The following is a 24,067-nucleotide window of genomic DNA, read 5'->3' on the forward strand; positions in this document are numbered from 1 at the left end:
AAAGCAGGGACAAGATCTTTGAAGAAGCCCAAGCGCTTCTACACCAACCGCTGCGCTAACCCAGAACAAAAGCTTCACTACAGCAGGCTACAAATGTACAACACATCTCAACAGGAGTTTTAAGCAAGTGTAGTAGCAGTTTCTCAGCTCTTCCTTGTTCACAAACTAGCAGCTTCTTTTTTTCCATCTCAAACTTTCAGGCTTATCCTATTCAGGACCTGCCCCTCAGTCCTCATGTTTGAGCATTCAGAGCACTAGGATCAGGAGCTCACTTTGCCTCAGCAGTCTCAGATGCTTTCAAGGGCAGAAAGACAGGCCAGATAGAGATGTGATAGGTCCTCCCTGCTGAATGGCACTTAACTGGGCATAAGTATGTCTGCAACAATTCAGGACCAGGAAAGGCATTATCCCTCTATAGCTAATGTTATGCCAGCCACCAGGTTGATTCCATGCTCTGCAACCCCTCATTACAGTACAGGGGCCTTTGGCAAAGCAGGGAGTACACTTCTAACATGCATAAGGCAGGAAAATTGAGGAGAAAGAAAAAGGGGGTCTCTACTGTGCACCAAATGTCCAGCAAGAGAGGTACAGCCCAAACAATTTAGAAGCATTAGAAACCACAACATGTACTGGTGCATTTAAGTGTGTCAGACAGAACAGCACTGAGACATAGCTGCCTCTCAATACCAGACTTCAGTGTGTGTCAGGGTCCACTCTAGCTCAGGGAACATTGAGCCAACACCAACACTCTGTCACAGAGCTCTGATTTGCAACTTGTTAGCCTGAACAGCCATGTCATGTGAGAAAGAAACCTCTTTCTCCTGTTCCCAAGCTATGCTGGCATTAATTCCTGGTGTTAGCCCACTGTCTGCAGTGGGAAGGGACATCCAGATTGTTGAAGCTGCAGGTGAAGGGCACTGAAGACTTCTGAAAGATGTAGGAGAAAAATAGATTTCCACCAGTCAGCTTGATTGCACCAAAAAGGGGAAGAATACAAGAAGTTCCCTATTGCCCTGTATATCCCAAGTTTCTCAAGCAGGAAGCTTGGGGGCAGGGCAGACCTCACCCCACTGTGGATGTGCATGCTCTGCAGCCAAGGAATGCTGCTTTCTCTGGTTGAAAGTGTTTCACTGAGTTAAAGTCAAGAAGATCTGTTCCTTTGTGCACTCCTACAGGGCTCACAGGCAGAGAAGTCTTTACTCATCCTTGTTTATTTATTAGAAAATCCCTACAGGTCTAGGCATTTAAAATGAAGCATTAGTTACATGGAATACATGCCCTCACAGTCCAGAAGTTGCTAGATATACTGCAAAGGTGGACTGGGGCCAGCAGTAACCCAATGACCTCTGGGGGAGGTGCTGGTATGGCTGTGAGACACTAGCAAGGCAGCAGCAATCATGATCCAACCTTCTCAACATAGTTAGCAGGATAAAGTCCAACTTGGCCTGTGAGAAGTCGGCCCTTGCACCAGCCCTGCTCGTCTTCCTCACTAATCTTCATTAGTTCTTCACCTGAAAGCACAAACAGTCATTAGGAAACAGCCTTGGGGAAAGGCAGCATGGCATTCTTCCCAACCAGGGAAGAGCTGATAAAAAACAAGACCTATGGGTCTGAATCACCACTTTTCTCCCATTACCACACTTCATATCATACTGCACATTTTAACTGAAGCCAGTCACTGACCCCTTTGGTATGTATGGTCAGTGCCATCTCCCAGGCCAAGGAACTTGCAGACAAACCTTCATTTCTGCTGTTCAACATCACTAATACTTCTGTGCTCTGTATTTCTGCCTGCTTTCCTTCCCCCAGAAGAATGTGCTTACAAGCCAGAGAGATCAGAAGGATCTCAGGGATCCTTCTTAGTTGCTCCTCTATAGCAGGTGGGAAAGAAATGCAAGAGGCTGCTAAGCTCTGACTGTTAGGAAACAAAATGACTATTCCATGATGGAGTGTCTGGTTTGGCCAGCATAGCATGGAATCAATTCATTTCTCAGACTATGACCAGAAAAGGCTTATAACATTCCCACATCTACTTTGGGAAAGAGCAGAAAGGTCCCTTTCTCCACCAGTAGACAGTCATACTTCTGCAAAAGAGGGAGGACCAACTGCATTGGTAAGCGTGTCCTGCACTGGCAGAGGCTCAGAAAGTCACCTTAAGCTTAAGCCCTCCTGGTGCATGCTGTTCAGAGCAGACTCCAAAGGGGGATGACTAAAGCTATCCAGTCGTGCCTCATTACATCTCCTGAGGGGAGAGCAAAGCCTCACATTCTCGAGCCCCCATATTTAAGGTACTTCAATTATTAAGCAACAGGTTAGTTTACCAGCATGGTTAACACTGCAGCACAGGTACTGGCCTCAGGCACAAGCCCCTGACACCGAAGCACTTCAGTGCCTTTTAAAAAGGGGTGTATTTTGGAGAGGTATAGCAGAGACACACCACAGAAGACTCAAAACAAGCAAGATTAGAAACACTCTTAAGATCCAGATGTCCTTTTGGAGTAGGAGAAGATGGCACAAACTAAATATAATTCAAGGAAGCAAAAGAGGAAGTCTATTTGCTCCAGCATTCTCTCACTCAACCCCTGTGAGAGCCAAGATCTCCACTCTCAAGATGCCCTTTTAAAGCAACAGTTTGCAGAGCTTTTTTCACCAGCCAAACCCTGCCTTCAGTAGGGCGTATCAGTCAGCTGAGCTTTCTCTCAAAACCTTGGTCCTCTAGTTACTTACAATTTCTGTATCAATAGCAGAAGGGAGAAGCATTTAGTAAAGTCTCAAGATACACTGCAGAGCAAGTGCCTCAAGAGGAAGCAGGAAGGATTTGTCTTGGCACCTACTTTCTCCACACTGTAACCAGGACCTACATAGGCTCTTTTTATATGGCCTCTTCATCTAGAACAGGTTGGACTGCCCAGCATATCATCCACCTCAGAGGAGCTGGCAATGGGTCAGGCCAGGGAAGAGTAAGTGTCAGTTTTCAAGGGGACATCCAGTTCTTAAGAGTGTTTCAATCATTCAGTCAGCCCACGTGAGGACAGCAAAAGGTTAGTAAGAGATTAGTGCTTTTGTACCTGCTTTAAAGCTCAGCTCATCAGCTTCCTGTCCTGTGTAATCATACAGTGCTCGTACCCGTACACCTGGTACCTTTATGTCCTCCTCATGCCCATTGGCATCCAGGCACTTCTTGGGAGTGTCCTCATCTGACCACTCCGAAATGTCTTCTTTCCCTCCGCTTCGTACATGGAAGGGGAGAGAGGACAAGACTGTTATTAGACTTCTCTCACCCAGCTCCTCCCAAATCATGCACCACCCTGACACCTGTGCTATAGAACAAGGTGCAAGAGGCCCAACAGCCAAGTGAGGTTGAACAGGGATGAGAGACCCCAAGAGATACTAGATTTGGTTGAAAGCATCCCAGCAGCATTAGAGCCCTGAAGGCCAGGAGGGTAGCTCATTTTGAAAGTATTTTCACGCATGCACACTCCACCACCTCATCCTATCCTAGCAGACCCTCTCACACAAGGAAGGCTAGGCTTAACTGGAGAGCCTGGCTGTGTCCAGACTTCTTCTGGCCAAGAAGACAGACAGGAAAAGCCATGTCTCCCGGTCCAAAGAGATAGGTCTGGAATGCAGGCTTTTAAGTCAGGAAAAAGAGCAGAGGGAGGGTGCAGCAGGCACCTAGAACCCCAAAACCCCTGAAAAGGCTACATCCCATACTAACTTCACAAGGGTGGGTGCCCTCAGGCTGTCATAGAAGAGGCTGTTCTGCTCCTCTTCATCAGAAAACCTGTAGATTGGCAAATAGGCCCCCTGAATCCATGAAATACAGTAGTGGCCTTGACACATCTTGAGTAGGCCAGAGGTCACCTTAAAGCAGGATGGCTACTGGAGCTGCAGGACAGGAGCCTCTTCAGCTCTCCCTAATGTCCAGCTCACCTCCTGGTAAAGGAAGCAGCTATACCCAGACTTGTCAGGTAGTACTTAGCACCATGCCAGGGAAAGGGAAAATCCAGTGCCTGCATTTAGCTAACTAGCAAAGCTGCCAGTTGCAAACTCTCCTTGCCATTTCTGGGAAGAATTAGGGATAGGCGTGCCAAAATCTCACATCACATTAGCCTGCCCAAGCCAGATCTCATTACTAGAAAGATCTTTACTAGGAGGGCACTTTGAGGCAACATGTACTAGATAAAAACAAATAACCCCCCCAAAGAACCCATGCCATCCACTTCTCTACCCTGTCTTTTCCAGCATGGCACTGGGCAAGGCCATGGGCAAGAGACAGGAGGTTCAGGAAGAGATCACTCCTACCCATCCAACTCATTCATGGTTCTAGGCAGGGCTACACTTTTCCTAACCTGATGCATCCCCATCTTCAGCCCTTACCTTTGCCTTGTCTGCAGAGGAGTCTGTGAGACAACACCATCCCGTGCAGGCAAAATGCTAGTCAGTGTGACGTCATCAGCCATCTTGCCACTCTTCTCCTTCTTGGTGATCGCCCGCTGTGTTTCAAGGGACCATTCCTGTTCAGGGAAAAAGCAGTGACACCATCAAGCCACTCCCATACAACAGCTCTATGCATCTTTTCTGGCCAATGCAGAAGGACAGAACACCAGGTCACACATCAGTTGTGGCGGTATTATACCTTACTGACATAGCAGGTTGTCGTCTTGTATCCCAAGGTGCAGCAAGAGGGGCTGTGGGAAAGCTGTAACAGGAGCTTGTCCCAAGGCCCTCAGCACCAACTCCTGTTTGTTGACCTTGCAGCTGGAAGGCTAAAGTATTTGCATTTTCGGCAGGGTTACACATGTCCCTGTGGGCACCAGAGAGCTCGCAACACAGCAGAAGCCTTAGAAGAGCCTAACATCCTGACCCTGCTGAGCAAAGGCATGGTCTTTCCAACACAAGACTAACAATCCATCAGTTTCCATAGAGCAGCTAAATGTTTGGAAATAGTAATAATACACTCTGGAATGCTACATCACCTCAAACTGAGGCCAGTTCATAGTCATGCCTGGTCCATGAGTGTTGCGCCACCACTTCAGGTCCTCTTGGTTGTCTGCAGCCATGATGACTTGGTAGAGATCTCGATACAATGCATGAAAGCTATGACCAGGAAGAGGCAGAATCATCAGGAACAGTGTCCCTCAGCACCTCCCCAACCACCAAGTAGGAAGGAAGAGCATAACCTCATGCACAGTTGTATGGCATCCTAAATCCCATAGGACTAAGGATGCTCAAGCCACCCTTACAGAGAAGTCAGCCTGGCAAACAGGACAGGCTTGTTTGGCATGGCAGTGGCTAACATCTGCCAGCTCTCAGCAAAGCTCATCAAATGAGCATTGAGAGAACCTGGCACATTCTTGCATACAGACAGGGAGGTGGCTCAGATTTGTTACCTCCACCATAAAAGTATGTGAGCACAGATGATTTTTGGCTGCACCCATTTCCCTGGTGTAACCCCCAGTTAATGGCAGTTAAAAGGTCTCATACTCAGGGCAGAAGGGCTGCAATAGCTACAGATACTAGAAGACAGCAGAGCCACATTACTCAGACTGGGATTATGTATAGCAACATGGAGGTGTTTCATGGAGCAGAAGCACACCCACAGGACAGCTCTGGACAGCAGTGCAAGGGGAAGGGTTCAAAGGCAGAAAGAATCCTCTCTAGGGAGCCTGTCACTGTCCAAGGTGCGACACCAGCACTGGCAGTCTAAAGGAACCAAATGCCAGTTCTCACACACACTTGTAGGAGGAAGGAGCAAGACCTGGTAGATACAAGAAGGGCTGCTTGCTCGCTTTTACAGACATTGGAATTGCCACCCCTCACCAAAGCTTGGGGCACCCTGGGCTGGCAGCCTTCCCCTCCATGTCAGGGCTGGTACCTTTCATTGGTGGAGAGGTTGAGATGCTGGTGCAGATTCAGTAACATCTCCTTGAAGAAGCACAACCGCTTGCGCTCTGCTTCCTGGCAGCCCTCAAACACTTGCTCCATGTCCTCCATGTAGCGGGGATTGTAGCGGTTCAGCTCTTCCAGCATCTTCTCATATTGATCCTTGCACTGTGTCAACCCAGGAGGACAGCAATAGTGAGATGTCAAACCAGTGACACTGCCCCTCCTCTGACTGGGACTGACAAGTTTTTCTTCCAGCATGCTGCTGAATCAATACAGCACAGAAAGAAGAAATCCCACAGCAGGGATGCCAGCCCACTGCTCTCCCAATTCTTCCAAGTCCCTTGCCATGCTTTTCCATAGAGGACTTTGTGCCCTCTCTCTCTTGCAGGCAGGCACACCAGACACTTCTGGCAGCTGAGTCTGTAGCTCCCACCCCCTGCACCAAATCCCCTACTTTTAAATTTACATAGAAATTAAGAGACCATACCCAACACCAAAGCTAGAGAGATCTCAGCTGCTGAAGTCTCAGGCTAACTCACTAACACCTCAGATAATGGGATCTCACACCACTTCACAGGCTTCAGCAGGAGACATCTCACTAAGCAACATTACTACCCGTGCTTGTTCCTTAAGGGGGGGAACATCCTCATGACCCACATCCACACAATTCAGACCCACCTTCTCAGCCTCCTGTGTGCACTTCTCTACACGCTCCTGCAACTTGCGCAGTTGTTCCTGAGACACAGAGGAGTCTGCCTTTGCATGGTTCTCCCTTGTATGGGCTGTTTTCTCATCCTTCCGGGCTGCATGATAGTTTTTCTTAGAAATCTCCACCTGGAACAGGAGGAGGATGCAGAAAAAGCCATGATCCTGCCCACACAGATGCTCCATTATTCAGAGGGAGCACATTAACATTTGTTAGCCAGCAGTGATTGTTTCAGGACAACCTAACTGGCATGCCAATTTGGCATTTGGTAAGCTCTGCTCCAAACCAAGGAGATCCTGCCAAAGAATCTTTTACAGTGCTCACCTGTCATGCAGGAATACAAAGCCTGTTAACCTAAGTCCTCCCACGTGGAAAGGGAGCTACAAAGCCATCAAGGACAAGAGACCATCAAGACTCCCTGTGTGGCATTCTTTGCTAGTCTGGCTAAACTCAGTTTGTTTGCCCAGTGGCTCTCACCATCAGGCAGCCAGCTCAGCTGCCCTTTCCCTCCCTCCCCAGTCACACTTTGCTCACGTCTTTCATCTTCTTCACCCAGGGTTTCTGTGCCTTGCGGAACCCATCCTCTGCCTCCTTTGTCTCCTTGAAGCCTCCAATCATCTGCTTGTGGTAGGCCTCCTTCTGCCAGGCCTTGATCTTATCCGAGTCCTCACCAGCCAGGTGGTTCCGGACATCTAAATGAATCTCACTCAGTTTGTCTGCAGCTGTCAGGAAGGCATGCCAGGCCTTCTCCAGAGTACCGTACTGTGGACCTGCAGGAAGAAGTACCAGAGGGGCTCTTAAATCTCCTGCCCACAGAAGAGAACAGGCTTTTCATCCCACAGGCATCTATCGGTACAGAATCACTTCCGTAACTCTCCCCCATCACACATGCCAGCACTGACTGGTCTCCAGAGTCCCAACAGGCAGTATTTGGAGTGGCTGTTACAGCTGGCCCAGACTGGTGTTTCTTTTGGGCAGCCTTAGCTGTCCCAGATGGTCCTTGGTAGAATAAGGTTTCTGTAGAAAATTCTCTTCAGATCTGGCCTGAGCTTCAGGACAGACAGCACCACTGCTTCAGGACTGAGGCTAAGCTTCTGTTTCACAGGCCAGTAGGTCCTTCGGGGCCTCTGTTCCCATTACTTTGTGAGACACTGCCCCTAAATCACAGCGTTAGTAGATGTTCACCAACACAAGAGAATGACAGACAGCCAAGCCAAAGCTGTGCTTAAAAGGGGAGAGCTGCAGCTTGATTTATGACTTTGACTGGCCAAGGACTGGCCAAACTAAACACTTTATATTTTTTCATAACCAAACATCTGACAATGCAGAGAACACCTCTCCAAGTGAATCAGAGGACCAGCTATAAAAACACACACAAAAAAAGACACCCTTTTCCCAGTGAAGGGAAGCCTGTCCCCTGAGGAAACAGCATCACCTAAGAGGCAGCACTCAAGGATGAGAGTGCAATGATTGCAACCTGTTCCCAGCCCAACCTGCCAACTTTACCTTTCTCCACATTGGTCCTCCACTTACGGGACCACTCTGTCAGCTGCTGGGCATAGTTCTTCTCTATCTTAGCTCGCTCCTGGAAGCAGGAGATTAAGTCATTGCAGAGGCGGTACCCATCATCCACACGTTTCACTGTCCGCCTGTAGTTTCCAGCCTGTAATTTCATACAACATCATCATTTATACTGCACTGAATTTCATGTTCCTCCCAAAGAGACAGCAGCAGCTCAGTCATTGCTTGGGGGAGGGAGCACCGGCCCTTCTGAAGCCAGCAGCTGGGCTCAGACCCTCCTCTGGTACTCTTGTAGGCGAGCACAGCGATAGAGGGAAGAAGCAGAGATGCTTGTCTTGCCTCTCAGAGCTCAGTGTCAGCTGAGCACAGAACTCTCATGCCACAGCATCTGCAGAGGAAAGGGTCACCTCCTCCCTGCAGTAACACGCTGTGCTACTGAACCTCCCCACAGTTCCGCCCTTCCACTCCCCAAGAGCAACACGTCACCCAGAAACCTGAAACTCAACCCCCTAATTCCACAGGTGGGAGGTAAGAAGACATTCCTACCTCCCTCACACTCCGATTATCCCTCCTTACCTCCCAGAAACTGCCCCCGGGAGCCTCCCCGCCAGCATCATCTTCTGATGACATCACCCCCGTTTTCTTGCAGCAGAGAATTTTTGCAGATTTCAGTTAAGCTGGGAAGAGAGAAAAGTGATTTCTAACATAGCACTGGCTGAGCCTTTGCTGAGAGCACTGTTCTGCAAATTATGGAGCTGGACGAGGCCAACTTACTGCCCTGGAGACAAGCACTGGCACCACTGCACCTCCTGCACTAGATGGCTAGATCCAGCAGAGAGTCCCAGGACTGAACTTGCCTCCCCCTTCCCTGCAGGGACACGGCCTCCTTGGCAGGTCTGTTGCACATTTAGAAAGGATGCTGCAGACAAGTCTTGCCAAACCCCAGCTGTACAGGTATCGGAGATGCCAGTGGATCAGCAGCACCAGGCAGATTCCTTTAACCAAAGCCCTCAAGAGGGTAGCAAAAGCCACAGAAACTAAGGAAGCTCAAGCTATTTGAAGTCTGTCTCGAGAGACTTTAAATAAGTCTTCTGTCAATGGAGATGATTCCAGCTTCCCAGTATGAGTCAGGATTATGGGATTATGAGAACTGACTGGAGCAAACAAGGCTAAGCAGTCAGCAAGCAGGCATGCCTCAAACAGGGAGGAACTCTATGTGCTGCCCACCAGCTGAGCTGGGCTTGAGCAGTACTACATGGTGATGCTGGGGTATACCCAACCACACATACAGGCAGGGAAGCAGTGCTCCTTCTCTAGAAACATCCCTGCAGAGCTCATGCTTTCATGGCACTCAACCTGCAGGAGGTTCAAAATCCAGGCTAGAAGGTAAAAGGTGCCATCTCATCCTCTGTTCCCTCAGAACTTTTCCCTATTCCCCTGCACTAGTATGTGCTGCCAGTTTGTTCCTGGCATCGTGTGACACTGAATTCCTTGGGGAGAGGTTCAGGGTTGCTCTTGTGCAAGGAATAAGAGAAGGAGGAACAGAAAAAGGCCCAAGCCCAGTCCCTCGCACACAAACCCTCTCCATTCTAGGCAAGCCTGGGTTAATGCAGCATAGATGTCCCTTCTCTTCTTGCGCATTCCTAGTTATAAAAAGCTTCCCTCACGCCCCAGAGAGGTATCTGCTCTTTCTGGCAGCCCACAGAGCACACAGCAGAGATAGTCAGGTCAAAAGTCCTTATCTCACATCTCACACAAGTCCTGAGCCACACGATGAAGCACTCCAACGCACAGACCACAGGGACTGCCTATATTTCTTCTAGAAATAGTCTGGTGCTGTTTCCTAGTATCATTTCACATGGAAATTGTCAGAAGCACATTCCTCTGGGTTTTCCAGAAGGCTGAAAGAGCTGAATTCCAGCCACTGAAGCAAGTTAAGTGGGACACGAGACTCAGGTGCGTGAAACTTGAAACCTGAAGAATACCCCCACCCATGCCATCAGCTGTCCCTGTCCTCCCACCTCACCATTTAACAGGAGGCTGCAAAGCTCTCTTACATGCCTCTGGGGCACCCAACTCTCCCCTTGTCCCCCAGTAACTACATACCTGAAAGCAAGATGCTGCAGTGGGCAGGTGGCAAGTATGTCCCAAGCACTTCAAACTCAGTGAAAGACTGGAGGAGACAGAAACAGGCAGAGTTAGGCACTGCTGCTGCTTTGCAGGGATGCTGCCTGTTCTGACGCATCGCAATCCTAGGGGTGTCCCCTGTCTGCCAACTACAAGGAGGGGCACCCTCCAATATAGCAGCTGCAGCCACTGTGCCTCCCAAGATGCCACGTTCCAGCACGTAGGAGAGATGCCAAATCCTTGTGTCACAAGATCTAGCCCCAGAGAGAGTTAAAATAGAAACAGTGGGGTGGCATGACAGTACTGTGCGGGAAAGGTAGCATCACAACAGCTGAGCAAAGGGAACAGCTCAGGCCAGAAAACCCTAAAATAAGCCTGCTCCCCAGGAACCATACATGGGGCCTGGTCCCCCCTCACAGTACAGTGTCCGGTTTAGCAAACCCCACCACCTCTGTGCACTGCTGTCTGTGCTTCCACACATAGCTGACTTAAGAGAGAAATGGAAGGACAGACGCACACACTTTCTCCAGTCCCTTTTTACTAAAAACAAAGGGGATTTGAATAAAAGACAAACCCTCCAAGAACACACATTCCCATCTAGTGACCTAGAGTCCCCTCAATAGCAGAGCACCTAGCACTGCCATGGTAGGATGTGGCTCTCTGTCAAGCAGAAGGGTTTTTGTTCCTTAGTTCTCTAAGCTGTCCCCACCACATCCTCAGAAATATTTTATTTTGCTATTATGGTATCAGTAACTGCCAACAACTTTCCAGAAAGAAAATGGAAGTAAGAGACCTGCAGAGGCCAAGGGAAGCAAGGGCAGAAAGAGCCATTTCTGTGTACCTCACATCCATCTCCCTGAAGTACTTCAATGCAAAAGTTTGTTTTATTAAAAAAAAAACCACAAAACAGGCAAGCAAAAATCTTTCTGCTCAGTCACCATTATCCACACAACTGAGGCTGAAAGGTTGAAGCAACTGAGAGTTAACACTGCAAAACCTGGCAGGAAGCGGGATTTTTAGCCAGGCAGTGTTGGAGAAGGATGGAAAAAGGTAGAAAGAGGAAGGAAAGGAAAACAGACTGGGTTATAGCAAACACACTAGTGACCTTTGGTGAATAAGGGGTGTGGGGAAAGACTGGGACCTTTTTGTATGATCCTGGTTGCTGTATGAAAGGTTATATAGCTCATCATAAACCACCTAAGAATTCCCAGTGGTTCCCAGTAAAACCAGACTACACATTCCTGAAATTGCTAAGATTAAGAACAACTTAACGAGCACTCATGTAAAAGTGTACTTAAAAGTGCCTCAAACCCTTTCTTTCTTTCTTCCTCCTGATGAAGGCATAGATCAATTCGGTATGACACATGAAGGCCGTATCACTTTTTCCACACCACACCCCCATCCCCACTTTATCAGGAAGCCATGAATCACAAACATGCCTTCCATCTCTGGTTTCAACTCGGGCTGACTACACAGTGCTAGAATTTGGGGGTAAACGTAGAAGGCTGTTGTGTGTCAGAGTGCACTTGCTCATTTGAGGGACAGTCAAGCAAAACCAAGAACCCAAACTCTAAATCCTTCTGCAGTTTCCACATTAGAGTTTGAGCCATACCTGCTTATTTTCTCAGGAGTTACAAATCCAAATAACTGGATTTACTATCACCAAGATCAACAGGCTCTGAAACATAATAGTAGCTGTGGTGGATCAGACTAAGGTTTCTTGCAGCCTCTATAGACAGCAGTCAAAAGCAGGTATCTTCCCTTGCTTTGAGGGCAGAGCAGGCATATTTGACGCCTTCTTCCAAGCTCTCCAAGCCTCTAACCATCTGTTGACACAAACTTCCCAAGCTGGATGTGGCACCCATGAATTTTGCATGCACTCAATTGCTTCATCCATTAATTTCTCCCATCTGCTTTTGGGCTCCCATGAGTTTTCAGCATCCACAGTATCACATGGCAGTGCTGCACAGCTTAAGGCTATGCTGTAGTCATCAGTGCAGCAGCTCGCTGGGAGAATACAATAAAGCAGTAAAATATTTCAAACAGGCTTCTCTCTTTGATGTAAGGGGCAACCCACCAAATACAAATTTCCATACCAGTTATAGAGACTTAGCAGAAATTCAGGGAAATCTAGCCTGGTAGAAACAAGAAGGTCAAAAAACAAGGAGGACCATTTTCTGCCAGGCTCTTTCTGGATTTAACATAGTCCGTGAGCCCATGTCAGTCAGCAGATCAAATTGGATCTGCATGCAGACATAGGGAAGGTACTTAGTACTATGTGAGGGGCTGAAGAACAGCTGCTGCTGTCACCCTGGGCCCTAAAAAAGCAAGGAGACTGCCACTCCACCCCCTCATGACTACTCCTAAAACACCACATGTGTTGTGAGCCACCAAGAACTTGCGACCAGGGAAAACCCATTCTCCAGGAAAAGCAAACACAGGAGTTATACATGCCAAAGCCTGGAGGCTGGTTTATAGCAAAGGAGAGATGACAGGGCTGCCTCGTGGATGGCCTGAGAGCAAGAGCCACCATGTGGTGCATGAGGGCTGACAGAGCCTGTACAGTATGAGCAATGAAACCAGAATTATTTCAGGTCAACCAGATATATATAGGTGGGTCAGCACCACACACAAGACTTTCTGATGCCACTTACACTTCTGCTAAGATGAGGCTATCTAGTAAGTCATATTTACAGGACAAAGGAGTATTTATCCTTACCTTCCCACCTTTGTCTTTCAGCTATCACAGTTAAGAGCTAGCCAAGACCTCACTGAAGGTCCTGCAAGACAAGCTCTCTGAAGGAGTGACTATTCACTGCTTCACACCTCCACAGGATTACCAACAAAGTCACCACAGAAGCCACTACAACAACAGCAGCAACATCAGGTAAATGAACTGAACCATGCAAATGAGATTGCTGCAGAACTACAGCCCTGTCTGCTAGTGGTGTTACTACTTCCCCCAAAATGCCTGCACTTGCTTATGAGTGATGTAGTTACTAGGCCACATCTGCTACCAGCCCCATAATAAGTTATCAGAAACCAGCTCTCAGGCTCTAGCTGCAGAAAGGCAGAAGGGCTCATGACTGCCTCACCGGTACCGAGCTCCACTTGGAAATGCCAGAGGCCTTGTCATGGCAGAGCTGTTTCCACCTTTAACCATGTTGTTAATCTCACCCTTGCTCCAGTCAGTCACACATCTCAGACCACAGATCCTTGCCCTCAGCCCAGGGCATCAGGCTAGGACCTGCCCTTTACGCGTGCGTGAAGCCTGGCAGCACACTGCAAGGTACATCTTTGTTTCATGTTTGCACAACACGAGTACAACAGGGTCCCAGTCCACAAATAACACTCCTAGACTCAATAGAAATAATCACTGTACTTCTGAAACCTTTCCCTAAGGCAGGTAAACCACAGAGATCCTGTTCCCTCTGCACCACAGTCCAATAATTCCAGCTTCCAAATGCCCAAGGCATCACTTCTGCACGTTGCTCGACTGCCTCCCGAGACTCCTTGTGAGCAATTGTTTTCCTAAGTCTGCCAAGAACAAGGCTCTGAACTCTACACACGCTCAAAGGGCTGGTGCATGCATCCCTGCAGGAATTCACCCACAGAAACAGAGCATGTACACTGTGCCAGGCAAGGCCTTCTGCCCAACTCCTCTCCCCCTTTCTCAACACCGAGTGCTGGATGCAGACACATGTAAGAACAAGCTGAGTTATATTTATCTCATCACTGGGGCTTTCGTGGAGGCACATTTTTGAAGGACCAATTCCTATAAGTACTAAAGCCAAGCTAAGCAAGAGTTTTAATCAGGAATGGGCTGCTAACACCACAAGGCAATGTGAGACTTCTGTGACTCATTTGTCTTATTCCCAATCACTTTTCCTGTACAGCAGGCAGTGGTGAAGGTTTTCAATCCAGGGCACTTGTGGTATAGGTTACAGATAGACACTTCTGTCTGAACTATGCAAATACACAAGAGGATGAGAGACCCCTCCCCCTTCAGAATAACCAATATGAACCCCCCTCCTTTTTTTGCCTCCTGTCAACTTGTCAGAATGGAACTAGAGAGCTGGAGCCAGGGGTTCCACATGACTCCAGTAGTGTAATGAACTGGATTGCTGCTGGTACAGCAATGCTAGCAAGGTCTCTGATGGAGAGAATGGAATGGTGTATGGGAAAGGGTGTCCTTTCCAGCCTCACCATCTCTGGAGGAATACATCCAATTGCGCTACACCAGCAACTGTGCTGATGCCCAGCAACGTGCTCTCCACTGCCACCAAGATTTACAAGTGTACTCATCTCTCTGAGGAGGGGCCAGCTCTTCTCTAAAGGTAGAGAGGATGCAAAGTAACATGAAGATCCTCCAAAGCTTCCCTTAGAGATATTTATCTTATTGCTGTGGTCACACCCTTGGTAGTCACCTGACTGGGAAAGGGACTAAGAACCAGTGTTTCCCAGCCACTCCCTAAGGACTGAAGCCTGCCAGGGCTGCCTCATGCAGTTTCGAGCAAGATTTCAGCTGATCTCTCCAGCCAGAGGGAGGTCAGAGAGACATCAGGCTGAACAGTAACTACACAAAAAGGTCACTTTAGCTGTGCAAGCCTGTAATAGAAGCCTGTCTGCCACACACTGATTCTCCAGATATCATGTGGCTGTCCACTAGCAAGATTCTCCACAACTATACTGAAGTACTAAAGTACAGATAAGATCCTCTTCCACTTCAGGAGTGTTCTCCTCAGTCTGCGTTGCTTTATTACTAATTTCAGACCACATCTGCTTTGCACCAGTCTTTTCCACATTCAGACCAAGCTACCACACTGAAGACAGACATCCCACTATGTATTACCCTAAGTTCTCAAAATGTCAATTCAAAATTAAGTATTTTCCCCATTTACTAGCTATTCCCTGTCAGGTTCTCAGAAGCCAGTGCTACAGGTCAGGCTTCTACCAACACACTGCTGCTGAGCTAAGGATGACGGTTCCTGACTGACATGCTTCACCAGGCAGAAACTGTTTCACCAAGAAAATTAAATAATCTTTCTCTTCCAATGTGATGTAGGAGATCTTTTGTATTACAGGAACACAGATCTACCAGTTAACACAACAACATGAGATAATGTTAACAGAGGAATGTATTGGGCTATCGAGGTCTGTGTTACGAAGAACTGGGTGAAAAAACTGAAAAAGGTTATAATCTCAGATTTCCTCCTTCCTCTAACAGTGTCCACACTGTCAGTGCTGGACCATGGGGTACCATACTCAGGCAAGGCAACAGGCCATGTTTGTTATGTTCAAGACACCTGCTGAAATAATCTTAACCGGTATGGTTTGTCTGTGCATTTAGTAGGCAGCTACAGTGACAAGACAAGGTTAGCTTCATAAAGATGCACACATCCAAGCTACCAGGCACAGCACTATGCTAGCCTGCTTTGGCAGCCCTGCTAATAGCATTGCTCCTCTTCCCCACACCAGTCAGTGTGCCCATTTCCCGGTTCTTACATGCCCTGCCTTATCCCTCTGAGCCACGTTTAACACACACAGATGCTGAGAACCTGTAATCTCTACTGTCATGCTCTGAGCCCCTTCACTTGCTTCCCCGCTGGGTATTTCCTACCCTACTGCATCAGTCTCTGCAAATAAACACTGAGCTTGACAGATGCATGCAATCAGCACTTCCCTTTTAATCAGAAGGAACTAAAACAACTGGAAACTATTTCTAAGTCATTTACAAACAGGTGTGCAAACCTCCAGCCAAAGCTACTCCACCCCTCCTCAGCAGTCCCAATCTGTGTTGAACCTGGGCAGTTTCTCCAGAATTTAATCAGTATTTCACCTGGTCACTTTTTGCTGCACTCAACAACTGGGTAAGACAAGATCAGTAGTCCAACCTGCACCACAGTTTCCTATAACTTCATAAAAATAACTCATCACACCAGCAGGCTGAGCCAGTCTACCCACTTCCAACCAGGCATGGAGTAAGTTTGTTTTCTTCAGATCTTTACATGAGCAGCAGTGATCCAAATGGAACAAAATCCCCCAGCCTCATCTAACCTGGATCAATGATGAAAGACATCGTGGTGGAGTGGTGGGAAGCAGAGGGAAAGCAAACTCCTGTAAGTCTCTCTCAACAGAATTCTCTCCTCCTGTGATTGAGTCACCTTGCAACCCTCCCGGCATGGATCAGGTTTACTTGAATGCATTAAGAAGTCTGAAGGAAGCAGACTGCAATCAATGCAGTCAACGTTTAGAGGAGTCACAAGCCAGTTAGCTGCATTCTAACACCAAGCTTCTGGTGGTTCCTTGCTTTGCTAGGCTGCAGAGTAGTCAGATGTCTCCCATCAGCCTTCTCTGCCCCTTCCTCCCATTTGGAAGCCACAGTAGGTTTTTTTTTTTTTAACCCAGCTGCAGTTCTGCAACTTCTGGCTTCACAGTACCAATAGTTGTCCTTTCCATTAGCTGGCTTTTGGGAAAGGGGGAATGGGAGTTCAAGTTGCAACTATTTTGTCATTCAGGCTAAGTGTGGCAATCACATGGCCGATGAATTCAGAGTATTGCATTTCTCTGCATCTGGTTGCATCAAACAGGTTTCTGTTTTTACTTGGTAGAACTGATTTACTAAATTTGTTTATGTAAGTACTTTCCTTCCAGATGTTCATGTTACGCAGGCAAGAATCTGAAAGGAGGTCACCATCAAGACGTTTCTGAAGCTCATCCAGTTCCCTCCACACTTCTGAGTCCCAAAAAGGCTGTAGCAGGGAATACAACCAACTTTTTGAAGTGAGAACTAAATAACTAAGATTGAATGCTAGAACCTCTCTTACACTAACGGAGAAGAAAGAGGTGAAGCATCCCATCTGGTACTTGTGTTTCACTTCTCAGTCAGTTCCTCCACATTGATGGCAAGGCTCTCTGGTCACCTTTTGTCACCAGAGCTAGGTTTACTCAATTGCTTCCTTGCAGGAAAATCTAAGTAACATAAAGAACAACTGTCACTGAGGCAGAGCACAGGTACTATGTGAACTGCCAGGACTATAGACCAGCTTTTAGAGTCATTTCACAGTTTTTTATGGGACCAGGCATGTAAAAGGAAAGCGTCATTTGCTCTGTGGACTGGAGAGAACATTCAGTAACTATGATTCCCTTGGCAGCACCTCCTGGTCCAAGAGGAGTTGGGCAGATTCAATCACGTTGTAGGTACTCCACTCCTGAAGACACCAATATTCCTTCCTGACCTCTTTCCCAGAAAGAACACACTGATACAAGGTTGAGGTAGTGCAGCTGTTAGGAACTGGCCTGCACCATGAACTCACACTTCACATATTCTTGAGTTCATTATCCTGTATGTCACTGAGCAACTTTTATTTACTTTCACACTCTCTGCACAGAATCTGTCCTCTGGTATTGGTAGCACCTCTTTTTGGTCTCAAGCTGGAGAACAAGGCTACTAATATAAATCACTTCCTATCACTGGTGTTACCCAGAACACAAGCAATTGGGACAGTCAGCCCACAGGACACACATTACAGAATAGATTTTTAACTGTTTGGCATTGCTGGAATGTCATTTGCTTTCCCAGCCCATTGCCCAGAGCAACGATCTCAGTTTCTGATCCTCAGGACTCAACCAGACACATGAGGAAAGAACACTGGGAGCTTTTGGAAAACAGGAAGCACAAAAAGCACAATCCAGTGGGCATTATTTCCCCCCAATGGCTTCCTGAAGCAGCTCCTATCCCACAGCTCAAACCTCTAGTTTTTTGCTCACATTGATGTAGAAGCTTACTGGAGTCACCAGCAGGCTTTAAGAGAGGCTTTCCACAGCTCTGCAACCCTAGTACAAGGAAGAGCTGGCCAAAACCACTAAGAAGCAAAAGTTAATACCTATAATCATTCAAGAAGTGACATATGCTGCATCTTCTCCCAAACCTCCATGAAATAATCTTGCCTCTGTCACAGACAGGCAGCAAACCTACTTCAGGGCTCTGAAGTAGTGATGCAGCTGGTGGCTCAGCACACACAGGAGGAAGAGAGGTTTGGCCCAGCAGCAGGAATACTGAAGGAGAGGAGGAAGTTACTGCCAACAGATAATCACCTCAGGCGACAGAAAAGACTGACCATGTCCCCAACAGCCCAGGAGACAAGTACCAGATATTCCTGCAGACAGAGGACACACATCATGGGCAAGCACATAACATGGACAGGACTGAGGAGGCTGAAGGCTTGCTAACACTGTTAGCTCTGGGTTGCCTGCAGCAAATCTAAGTTTTCTAGCTTGGAAAAATTTACTGACATGTTGTGATAAACAGAGTCCTACCACAGTCACCTAAGAGAGCCTAAAATCCTACACAAGCCGTTGGATCCAGGCCCCTGGTACCATGGAGATCTCTCACATACCTCTTCAACAAACTACAATTCCCAGTGACAACCACCAGATTTAACACACATTCTGACTGTCACAAAGTCTGAAAGGCTCTTTTCCATCGTGCCATTCACAGCAAGCAGAAACCACTGACGGCTGAAGTGTGATTAGGATGCCAGTCACACATATTGCCTTACAGCAGCGCCCAGCTCCAGCCCACATTTCAGCTTGAAGGAACACGAAACTATTGTACTAGTCACTGAAACAAATGATTACAGCAGATGATGCACCAGGCTCTTTGCATTGACATTATACTTTGTGCTGCTGGAAAAAACTTACGCCCAGAGAGTCAGAGCACATTTGGATGTCAAATTACAGAGGTCACCACGCCACAAGGTAGCGGCAAAAACCTGCCTCTTCAACAGCTGAACTGCTCCAAGCACGCAAAACTCTTCTATTACTCTTCCAAGAGCAGGATCCCCAAATCTTCATGAAAATTTCCAGATACAGTAGTCACTGTTTTCTGATCCACCCATTAAGGCCTTAGACTAAGACATTAAGGCTTTTTTTTTTTTAATCTATTGACACAGCTCCCTGTCATACAGTGCCCATCACACTGAGTAACTAGTGATAAAATAGCTTGCCTGATCAGAAAGTCTGTTTTAAAAAGATAAGAGTCCCTCAAAGGGCTTAAACAGCTTTCCTATTGTTTAGGCATTTCCCCATGAACTCCCAAGAGCAGCCCAAATTCACACATCACTGATCAGCTGATGGCAAAAATAGAGGCAGTTTATTAATGCTCTCTGATCAAGAGCATAGCTTTTTCCATTTAGGCTACAGGCAGATACTTTTAGCTTTTGAGGTCCCTGGTTCAACCTCTAGATACCAGCCATGACACAGACCAAATAGTTCAAACAACTGAATAATCTTCAGCTCTCAACACAGACAGAATAAAGAACATGCAGTATTTGCCATGCTGGGTGAGCTAATATGAGGTCCTAACAGAAGCTCATGATGCCCCTACTGTGGTGATTAATGTGTTCTCATAGTTTTGCATCTCCAAAATAAAAGCAGTCATGTCAAACACACCTGAGTATTGCTGAGTTTTACAATATGTGTCTGTGTAGGGGGAGTGTTTGTTCTTTTAAAACTCACGATCATGCAGGAAAAGCCCAGAAGATTAAGGCTTGTTCTTGTATAATCCACAACAACCTAAAATGATCAAAAGCACCACCAGTCATCGTCCTGTGAAGAAATTAATTTGGGTCCGCAAAATTTTCAGGCTTTTAAGACCTGGTTATGCACAGTATAACCAAGAACCTGCGGCGCTTCAGCACAGCCCAGTCACACACAAGTCTTATTCACTCTGACGTTTGATAATGGAGTTCCAGGTGGGCAGCTGTTCTCAGGCCCATATGGAGCTGACACACTGAAGTTCCTGCTTTTTACAGCCTAAGAAGACAAGTCTTCACTTGAACAAGTACAGGCAAGCCAGAGAAGCTCAAACTCATAGGCCAGAAGAGAAAGGAAAAAAGAGCCAATAAAGCAATACAATAAAGCAGGCACTGAATAGGGAAGGCAGCAAGCAGCTGATCCAGCTCACACATTCATTCTGTTCCAAGCTGCAACTAAAAGGACAATCTGGTAAATATTTTAGGGAACTTCTAGTTAAATAACACAAAAACACTGTCAAAGAGGAACAGGCTCCATCTCACACACAGCATTGTGCTCTTCACAGAAAGGTGACTCCTTGCCCAAAAGAATGTGACTAGTTATGCAAAGCAAGGGGAGAAGCTCTGCTTCAGCTCCACCCCGAGACCAGCTCACACCTGAAGCAAGGACTATAGGGACCCTGTCATTGTAGCCCACACGCTGCAGTTGTGCATACTGCTCTCATTACACATCGAGAATTACTTGAGTTGTCATAAGTCTTAGTGACTCCTTGGTGACATCTGAGTTCCAGGGTGGAGCAGAAGGCTCTGCTAGGGTTCTGTACTGCAGTCAATTACCATCGTATCAGGAATTTCTTTGTGCAAATTAGACCAGCAGTTAATTTGAAGGGGAGAGAGAGGCTCACCTCCTGTTTTGGGAGGTAGGTATTTGGGAGGGTTAAAGGGTGAACGAGAAGGCCAGAATATTTCCCGGGGCCAGGTGCGAGTGTCCAGAGGTGGTCAACTAACCTCCCCCTCACCACCAAACCCCGAGCCTTCTGCAAGCCTGAAGAACTGAAGCAAGCAAAGAGCACATAGTTGGCACAGAAAGTGGTGAAACTGGTTAATGTGTTTGGGCTATGCTAGCTTCACTTATCAATAGCTTTCCGGAGATCGCAGATCTCTCCTCCTGCACGCAGTGACAAATCATAGACTGTCCTCTCAAGCGCTGGATGTTCAGGCCCGCTAATACCTTCCACGTTTATCAGCTTTTTCCTGCCCTGTGCTGGAGAGGACACGGTAACCCCATCAGCCTGCCAGGGGCCAGGCGCCACGGCAGCAGGCAGCACTCCCCCGGCCTGCCCCACACCCTGCTCTCCCCACTCCCCGACACTAAGGCTGCCGCGGGCAGACAGAAGGGAGGAAAAGGACGATCAAGGCCAGGACTGTCCCGTTCCCAGTACTCCTCGCTATGCTGTCAGGAGCCCGGCTCCTAGACCAGCAACAGGGACCGACGCCCCCGACACAAGGGGGTGCAGCCCCCGAGCATGGGCCCCAGCGAGGCCCCGGGGGTCCTGGGAAGTCGCTTTACCCCCCTCCGCCACCGCGCTGCCAGCGCCCGCGGCTCCGGTTTCAGAGTGGGAAGCGGCTCAACACGGCTTCGGCACAAAGGGGCCCCTGTCCCCGCCACGGAGCGGAGGCGCTGCCTCCGGAGGGAAGGGGAGCCTTCGTAGCCTCCTGCGACGGGGCGGCGGCGGCCGGCTCCAGGGAAGCCGGCAGAGGGGCTCCCGGTAAAGGTCAGGCCGGCGGCCGGGGGGCAAGGGCCGTGGAGGGACCGGGGCTCAACCGGGAGCTTCCCCCAGCCCCCCAAGAATAACCTGCCGGGGACCGCGGACCCGCCGCGCCACCCTCCCACCCGGCCCCATAGCACCGACAGTCCCCCGCGCCTACCGACGGTCTTGTCTCTACTCCATAGCCCGCCGAAACGCGCCGAGCCACCTCCCGATCCCCTTCTGCCCACCGGGAGCGCACGGCCCGGCACCGCCTCCCCCCCCCCCCCTCCCGCCCCCTTTCCATGAGGAAACTTCCCTCGTAGCTGCCAGCGCCTCCCGAGCCGCGCTGCCCGACGCGGGGAGGCGGCGACGGGACTGGGCCGGGCTCCGCCGCTGGGACCCCCGGCACCCCACGGGGAACAGGTCCGAAAGCCATGCCAGAAATGGAGAGGGGTGGGGGTGCCCGGCCCGGGAGTAGCCGAGCTCGAGCCCCGGCAGAGAGAATCCCCGCCACTTACCTCGCAGGCGGCGCGGCTCAGCACAGCGGGGGACTTGCCGAGCAGCGGCCACCTGGGTTAGGAGAGTTTCGGCCCTCCCCCTATTTCAGCTGCGGGACACGGGGGTCCAGCCCCGCCTCCAGCAGCTCCCGGTGGGGCGGGCTCGGCGGGGCTCTAGGGGCACTCCAGTGGCGGCAGAGCAGCTCCGGCGAGACTCCCGCCTCCCCGCCCCCCTCCGCTGGGCTCTTGATCCAATTAGCGGGCGGCCGCCGAGCGGACTCAGCCCAGGCAAGTAGGGACGCGGGGGTGGGGGGGTCATCGTTGGCTCCCACCGCCGTTACCCCTCCACGGGGAGGGCTGGGGTTGGCCCTGAGGCGCGGGTCCCCCCTTCTGAACAGCGGGGGGCTGCCCTCTCCTTGGAGGGGTCTGCCCGGCCGGGTTGCCCCCTGTCATAGCGGGAGGAGGGGGAAGCCCAGGGCCAGGCCGCCCTGTGAGGAGCTGCCCACCTGCCCGGGTGGTGCTCGGCCCAGCCCTGAGAAGCTGGGCTTTCCCCTCTGTTGTTCACTGGATTGGGGCCTTTAGTTATTTTTTAGTTAATTATTTTGTGCGCTGTACCAGCCTGCTGACCCACAAGGCCCAGAGCCAGCCTGGACACTGGAGCAGGAGGCCCAGCAGTTCCCCAGCCCTGCTCTCACCCAGGCAGAGCAGTGCCCTCACTTTTGATCATGACATGGGTCACTCTACCCAGGGTTGGACAGCAACTTCGCCTTGGCTTGGCATCCTTCTTTCTCTTTCGGCTCCATCCTGCTAACTCAGGTCACTCTCACTTTCCTCTGAAAACCTTTATCTGAATAATCCAGACCTCATCTTTAAGCTCTCAGAGTCTCTCAGTTGAAACCAGCTCTTTCTAAATGCCAGGGAGTTTCTCTGCCAGAGTTTCCATTTCTAACGCCAGGCCCTGGGTGCGATTCCCCATGACGCCAGGGCAGTGCTTGTATGAACAGCGCTGGGAGGCCTTGCTGGCCCGTCTCCTCTTGACTGCTTCCAAGCGACTTGGGACACAATTCGAAGTACCAGCTGTGGGTTTGTGGTGATGTTTATTCAGTTCATGGAGAAAGGAAAGTCTGAGAGCTTTGCAGGAAGAAGAGAGGCAAGAACATGCCATAAATCTTTGCTCCTGCTTCTCTGGAATAGTACTGGGGTGTTTTCTCTCTCTTTATAACTGCTCATAGGAGCTCAAAAAATAACTACTGATGCCCTTCAGATAGGATGAATTTTTGTGTTGGAATGTGGATGTTAGAAACCATTCCACTTAATTTGTTTTGGGATCAAACCTCTCTTCATTTTTACCTGTGTAGGCTAGCTAGGAGGTAGGCACTCATAGGAGGTCACTGTGATGCAAGTGATGCAAGATGCTCATCTTCTCACATAATTGAGAGTGCAAGCATCAATTTTGGATTTTACTAAACCAAACTAACTCTTTGGCATAGATACTCCCTAATTCAATTCATTTCTGAGATTTTAATTCCATTTTAAATTTATGTACATTAATGAAATACAGAAAGGGCAAACATCCGACGTTAATATTCTGTATTCAGCATTTGCCCTGTGTTACATTTTCACGCTGATTTTGGTACTGCCAGCCCACGTGCTGAGCATCCAGGGTAGATGCTTTCCATCTGGGACCTGGCCACCCCCAGCACTGATTGCAAGGCAAGGGTGTGACGTAGTATGATTGCTGCTATTCTGCCAAGGCTGCAGTGACTGAGGCAAAACAGGGTGCTCTCAGGTAAATGACATCATTACTGTAGTTATATTTTGTTCATTTTCCTGCTGCAGGGCAGCTTAATAATGGCCATGGGATAGAAGGAGGGCAGATAACATGACATTTACTCTTTTATCTCTTCAGGATTATCTATTTTTTCCTACTTTATAGTGGAATATAGGCTTATTTTTATATGCAGGCCAAACTCCAGTTGCTGTGATGGTACTCTTTACATCAGTAGTCAGACTAAAGTAGCCAAAAATATTCATGCTTTG

General features: G+C 48.7%; 1 protein-coding gene across 5 annotated transcripts; it reads right to left on the bottom strand.

The window, feature by feature from the left end:
* Positions 1–823: 823 nt before the first annotated feature.
* On the bottom strand, positions 824–22,164 carry PACSIN3 (protein kinase C and casein kinase substrate in neurons 3). 5 transcript variants are annotated; one of them, XM_084263793.1, is made up of 11 exons: positions 22,049–22,164; positions 10,223–10,289; positions 8,693–8,793; positions 8,102–8,258; positions 7,130–7,365; positions 6,568–6,723; positions 5,879–6,054; positions 4,980–5,100; positions 4,381–4,517; positions 3,069–3,229; positions 824–1,511 (listed from the first exon to the last, which is right to left on the bottom strand). In XM_084263793.1, exons 3-11 carry the CDS (start codon positions 8,744–8,746, stop codon positions 1,396–1,398), a joined length of 1,314 nt encoding a protein of 437 aa, XP_084119919.1. In that variant the 5' UTR covers positions 8,747–8,793; positions 10,223–10,289; positions 22,049–22,164; the 3' UTR covers positions 824–1,395. The 5 variants fall into 5 exon arrangements, with proteins under 5 accessions (XP_084119919.1, XP_084119918.1, XP_084119920.1 ...); XM_084263792.1 differs by lacking the exon at positions 22,049–22,164 and adding an exon at positions 21,709–21,795; XM_084263794.1 differs by lacking the exon at positions 10,223–10,289 and having other exon boundaries at positions 22,049–22,097.
* Positions 22,165–24,067: the final 1,903 nt, after the last annotated feature.

This window comes from Gallinula chloropus, assembly GCF_964237585.1.
Source record: "Gallinula chloropus genome assembly, chromosome: 4".
Taxonomy (NCBI): domain Eukaryota; kingdom Metazoa; phylum Chordata; class Aves; order Gruiformes; family Rallidae; genus Gallinula; species Gallinula chloropus.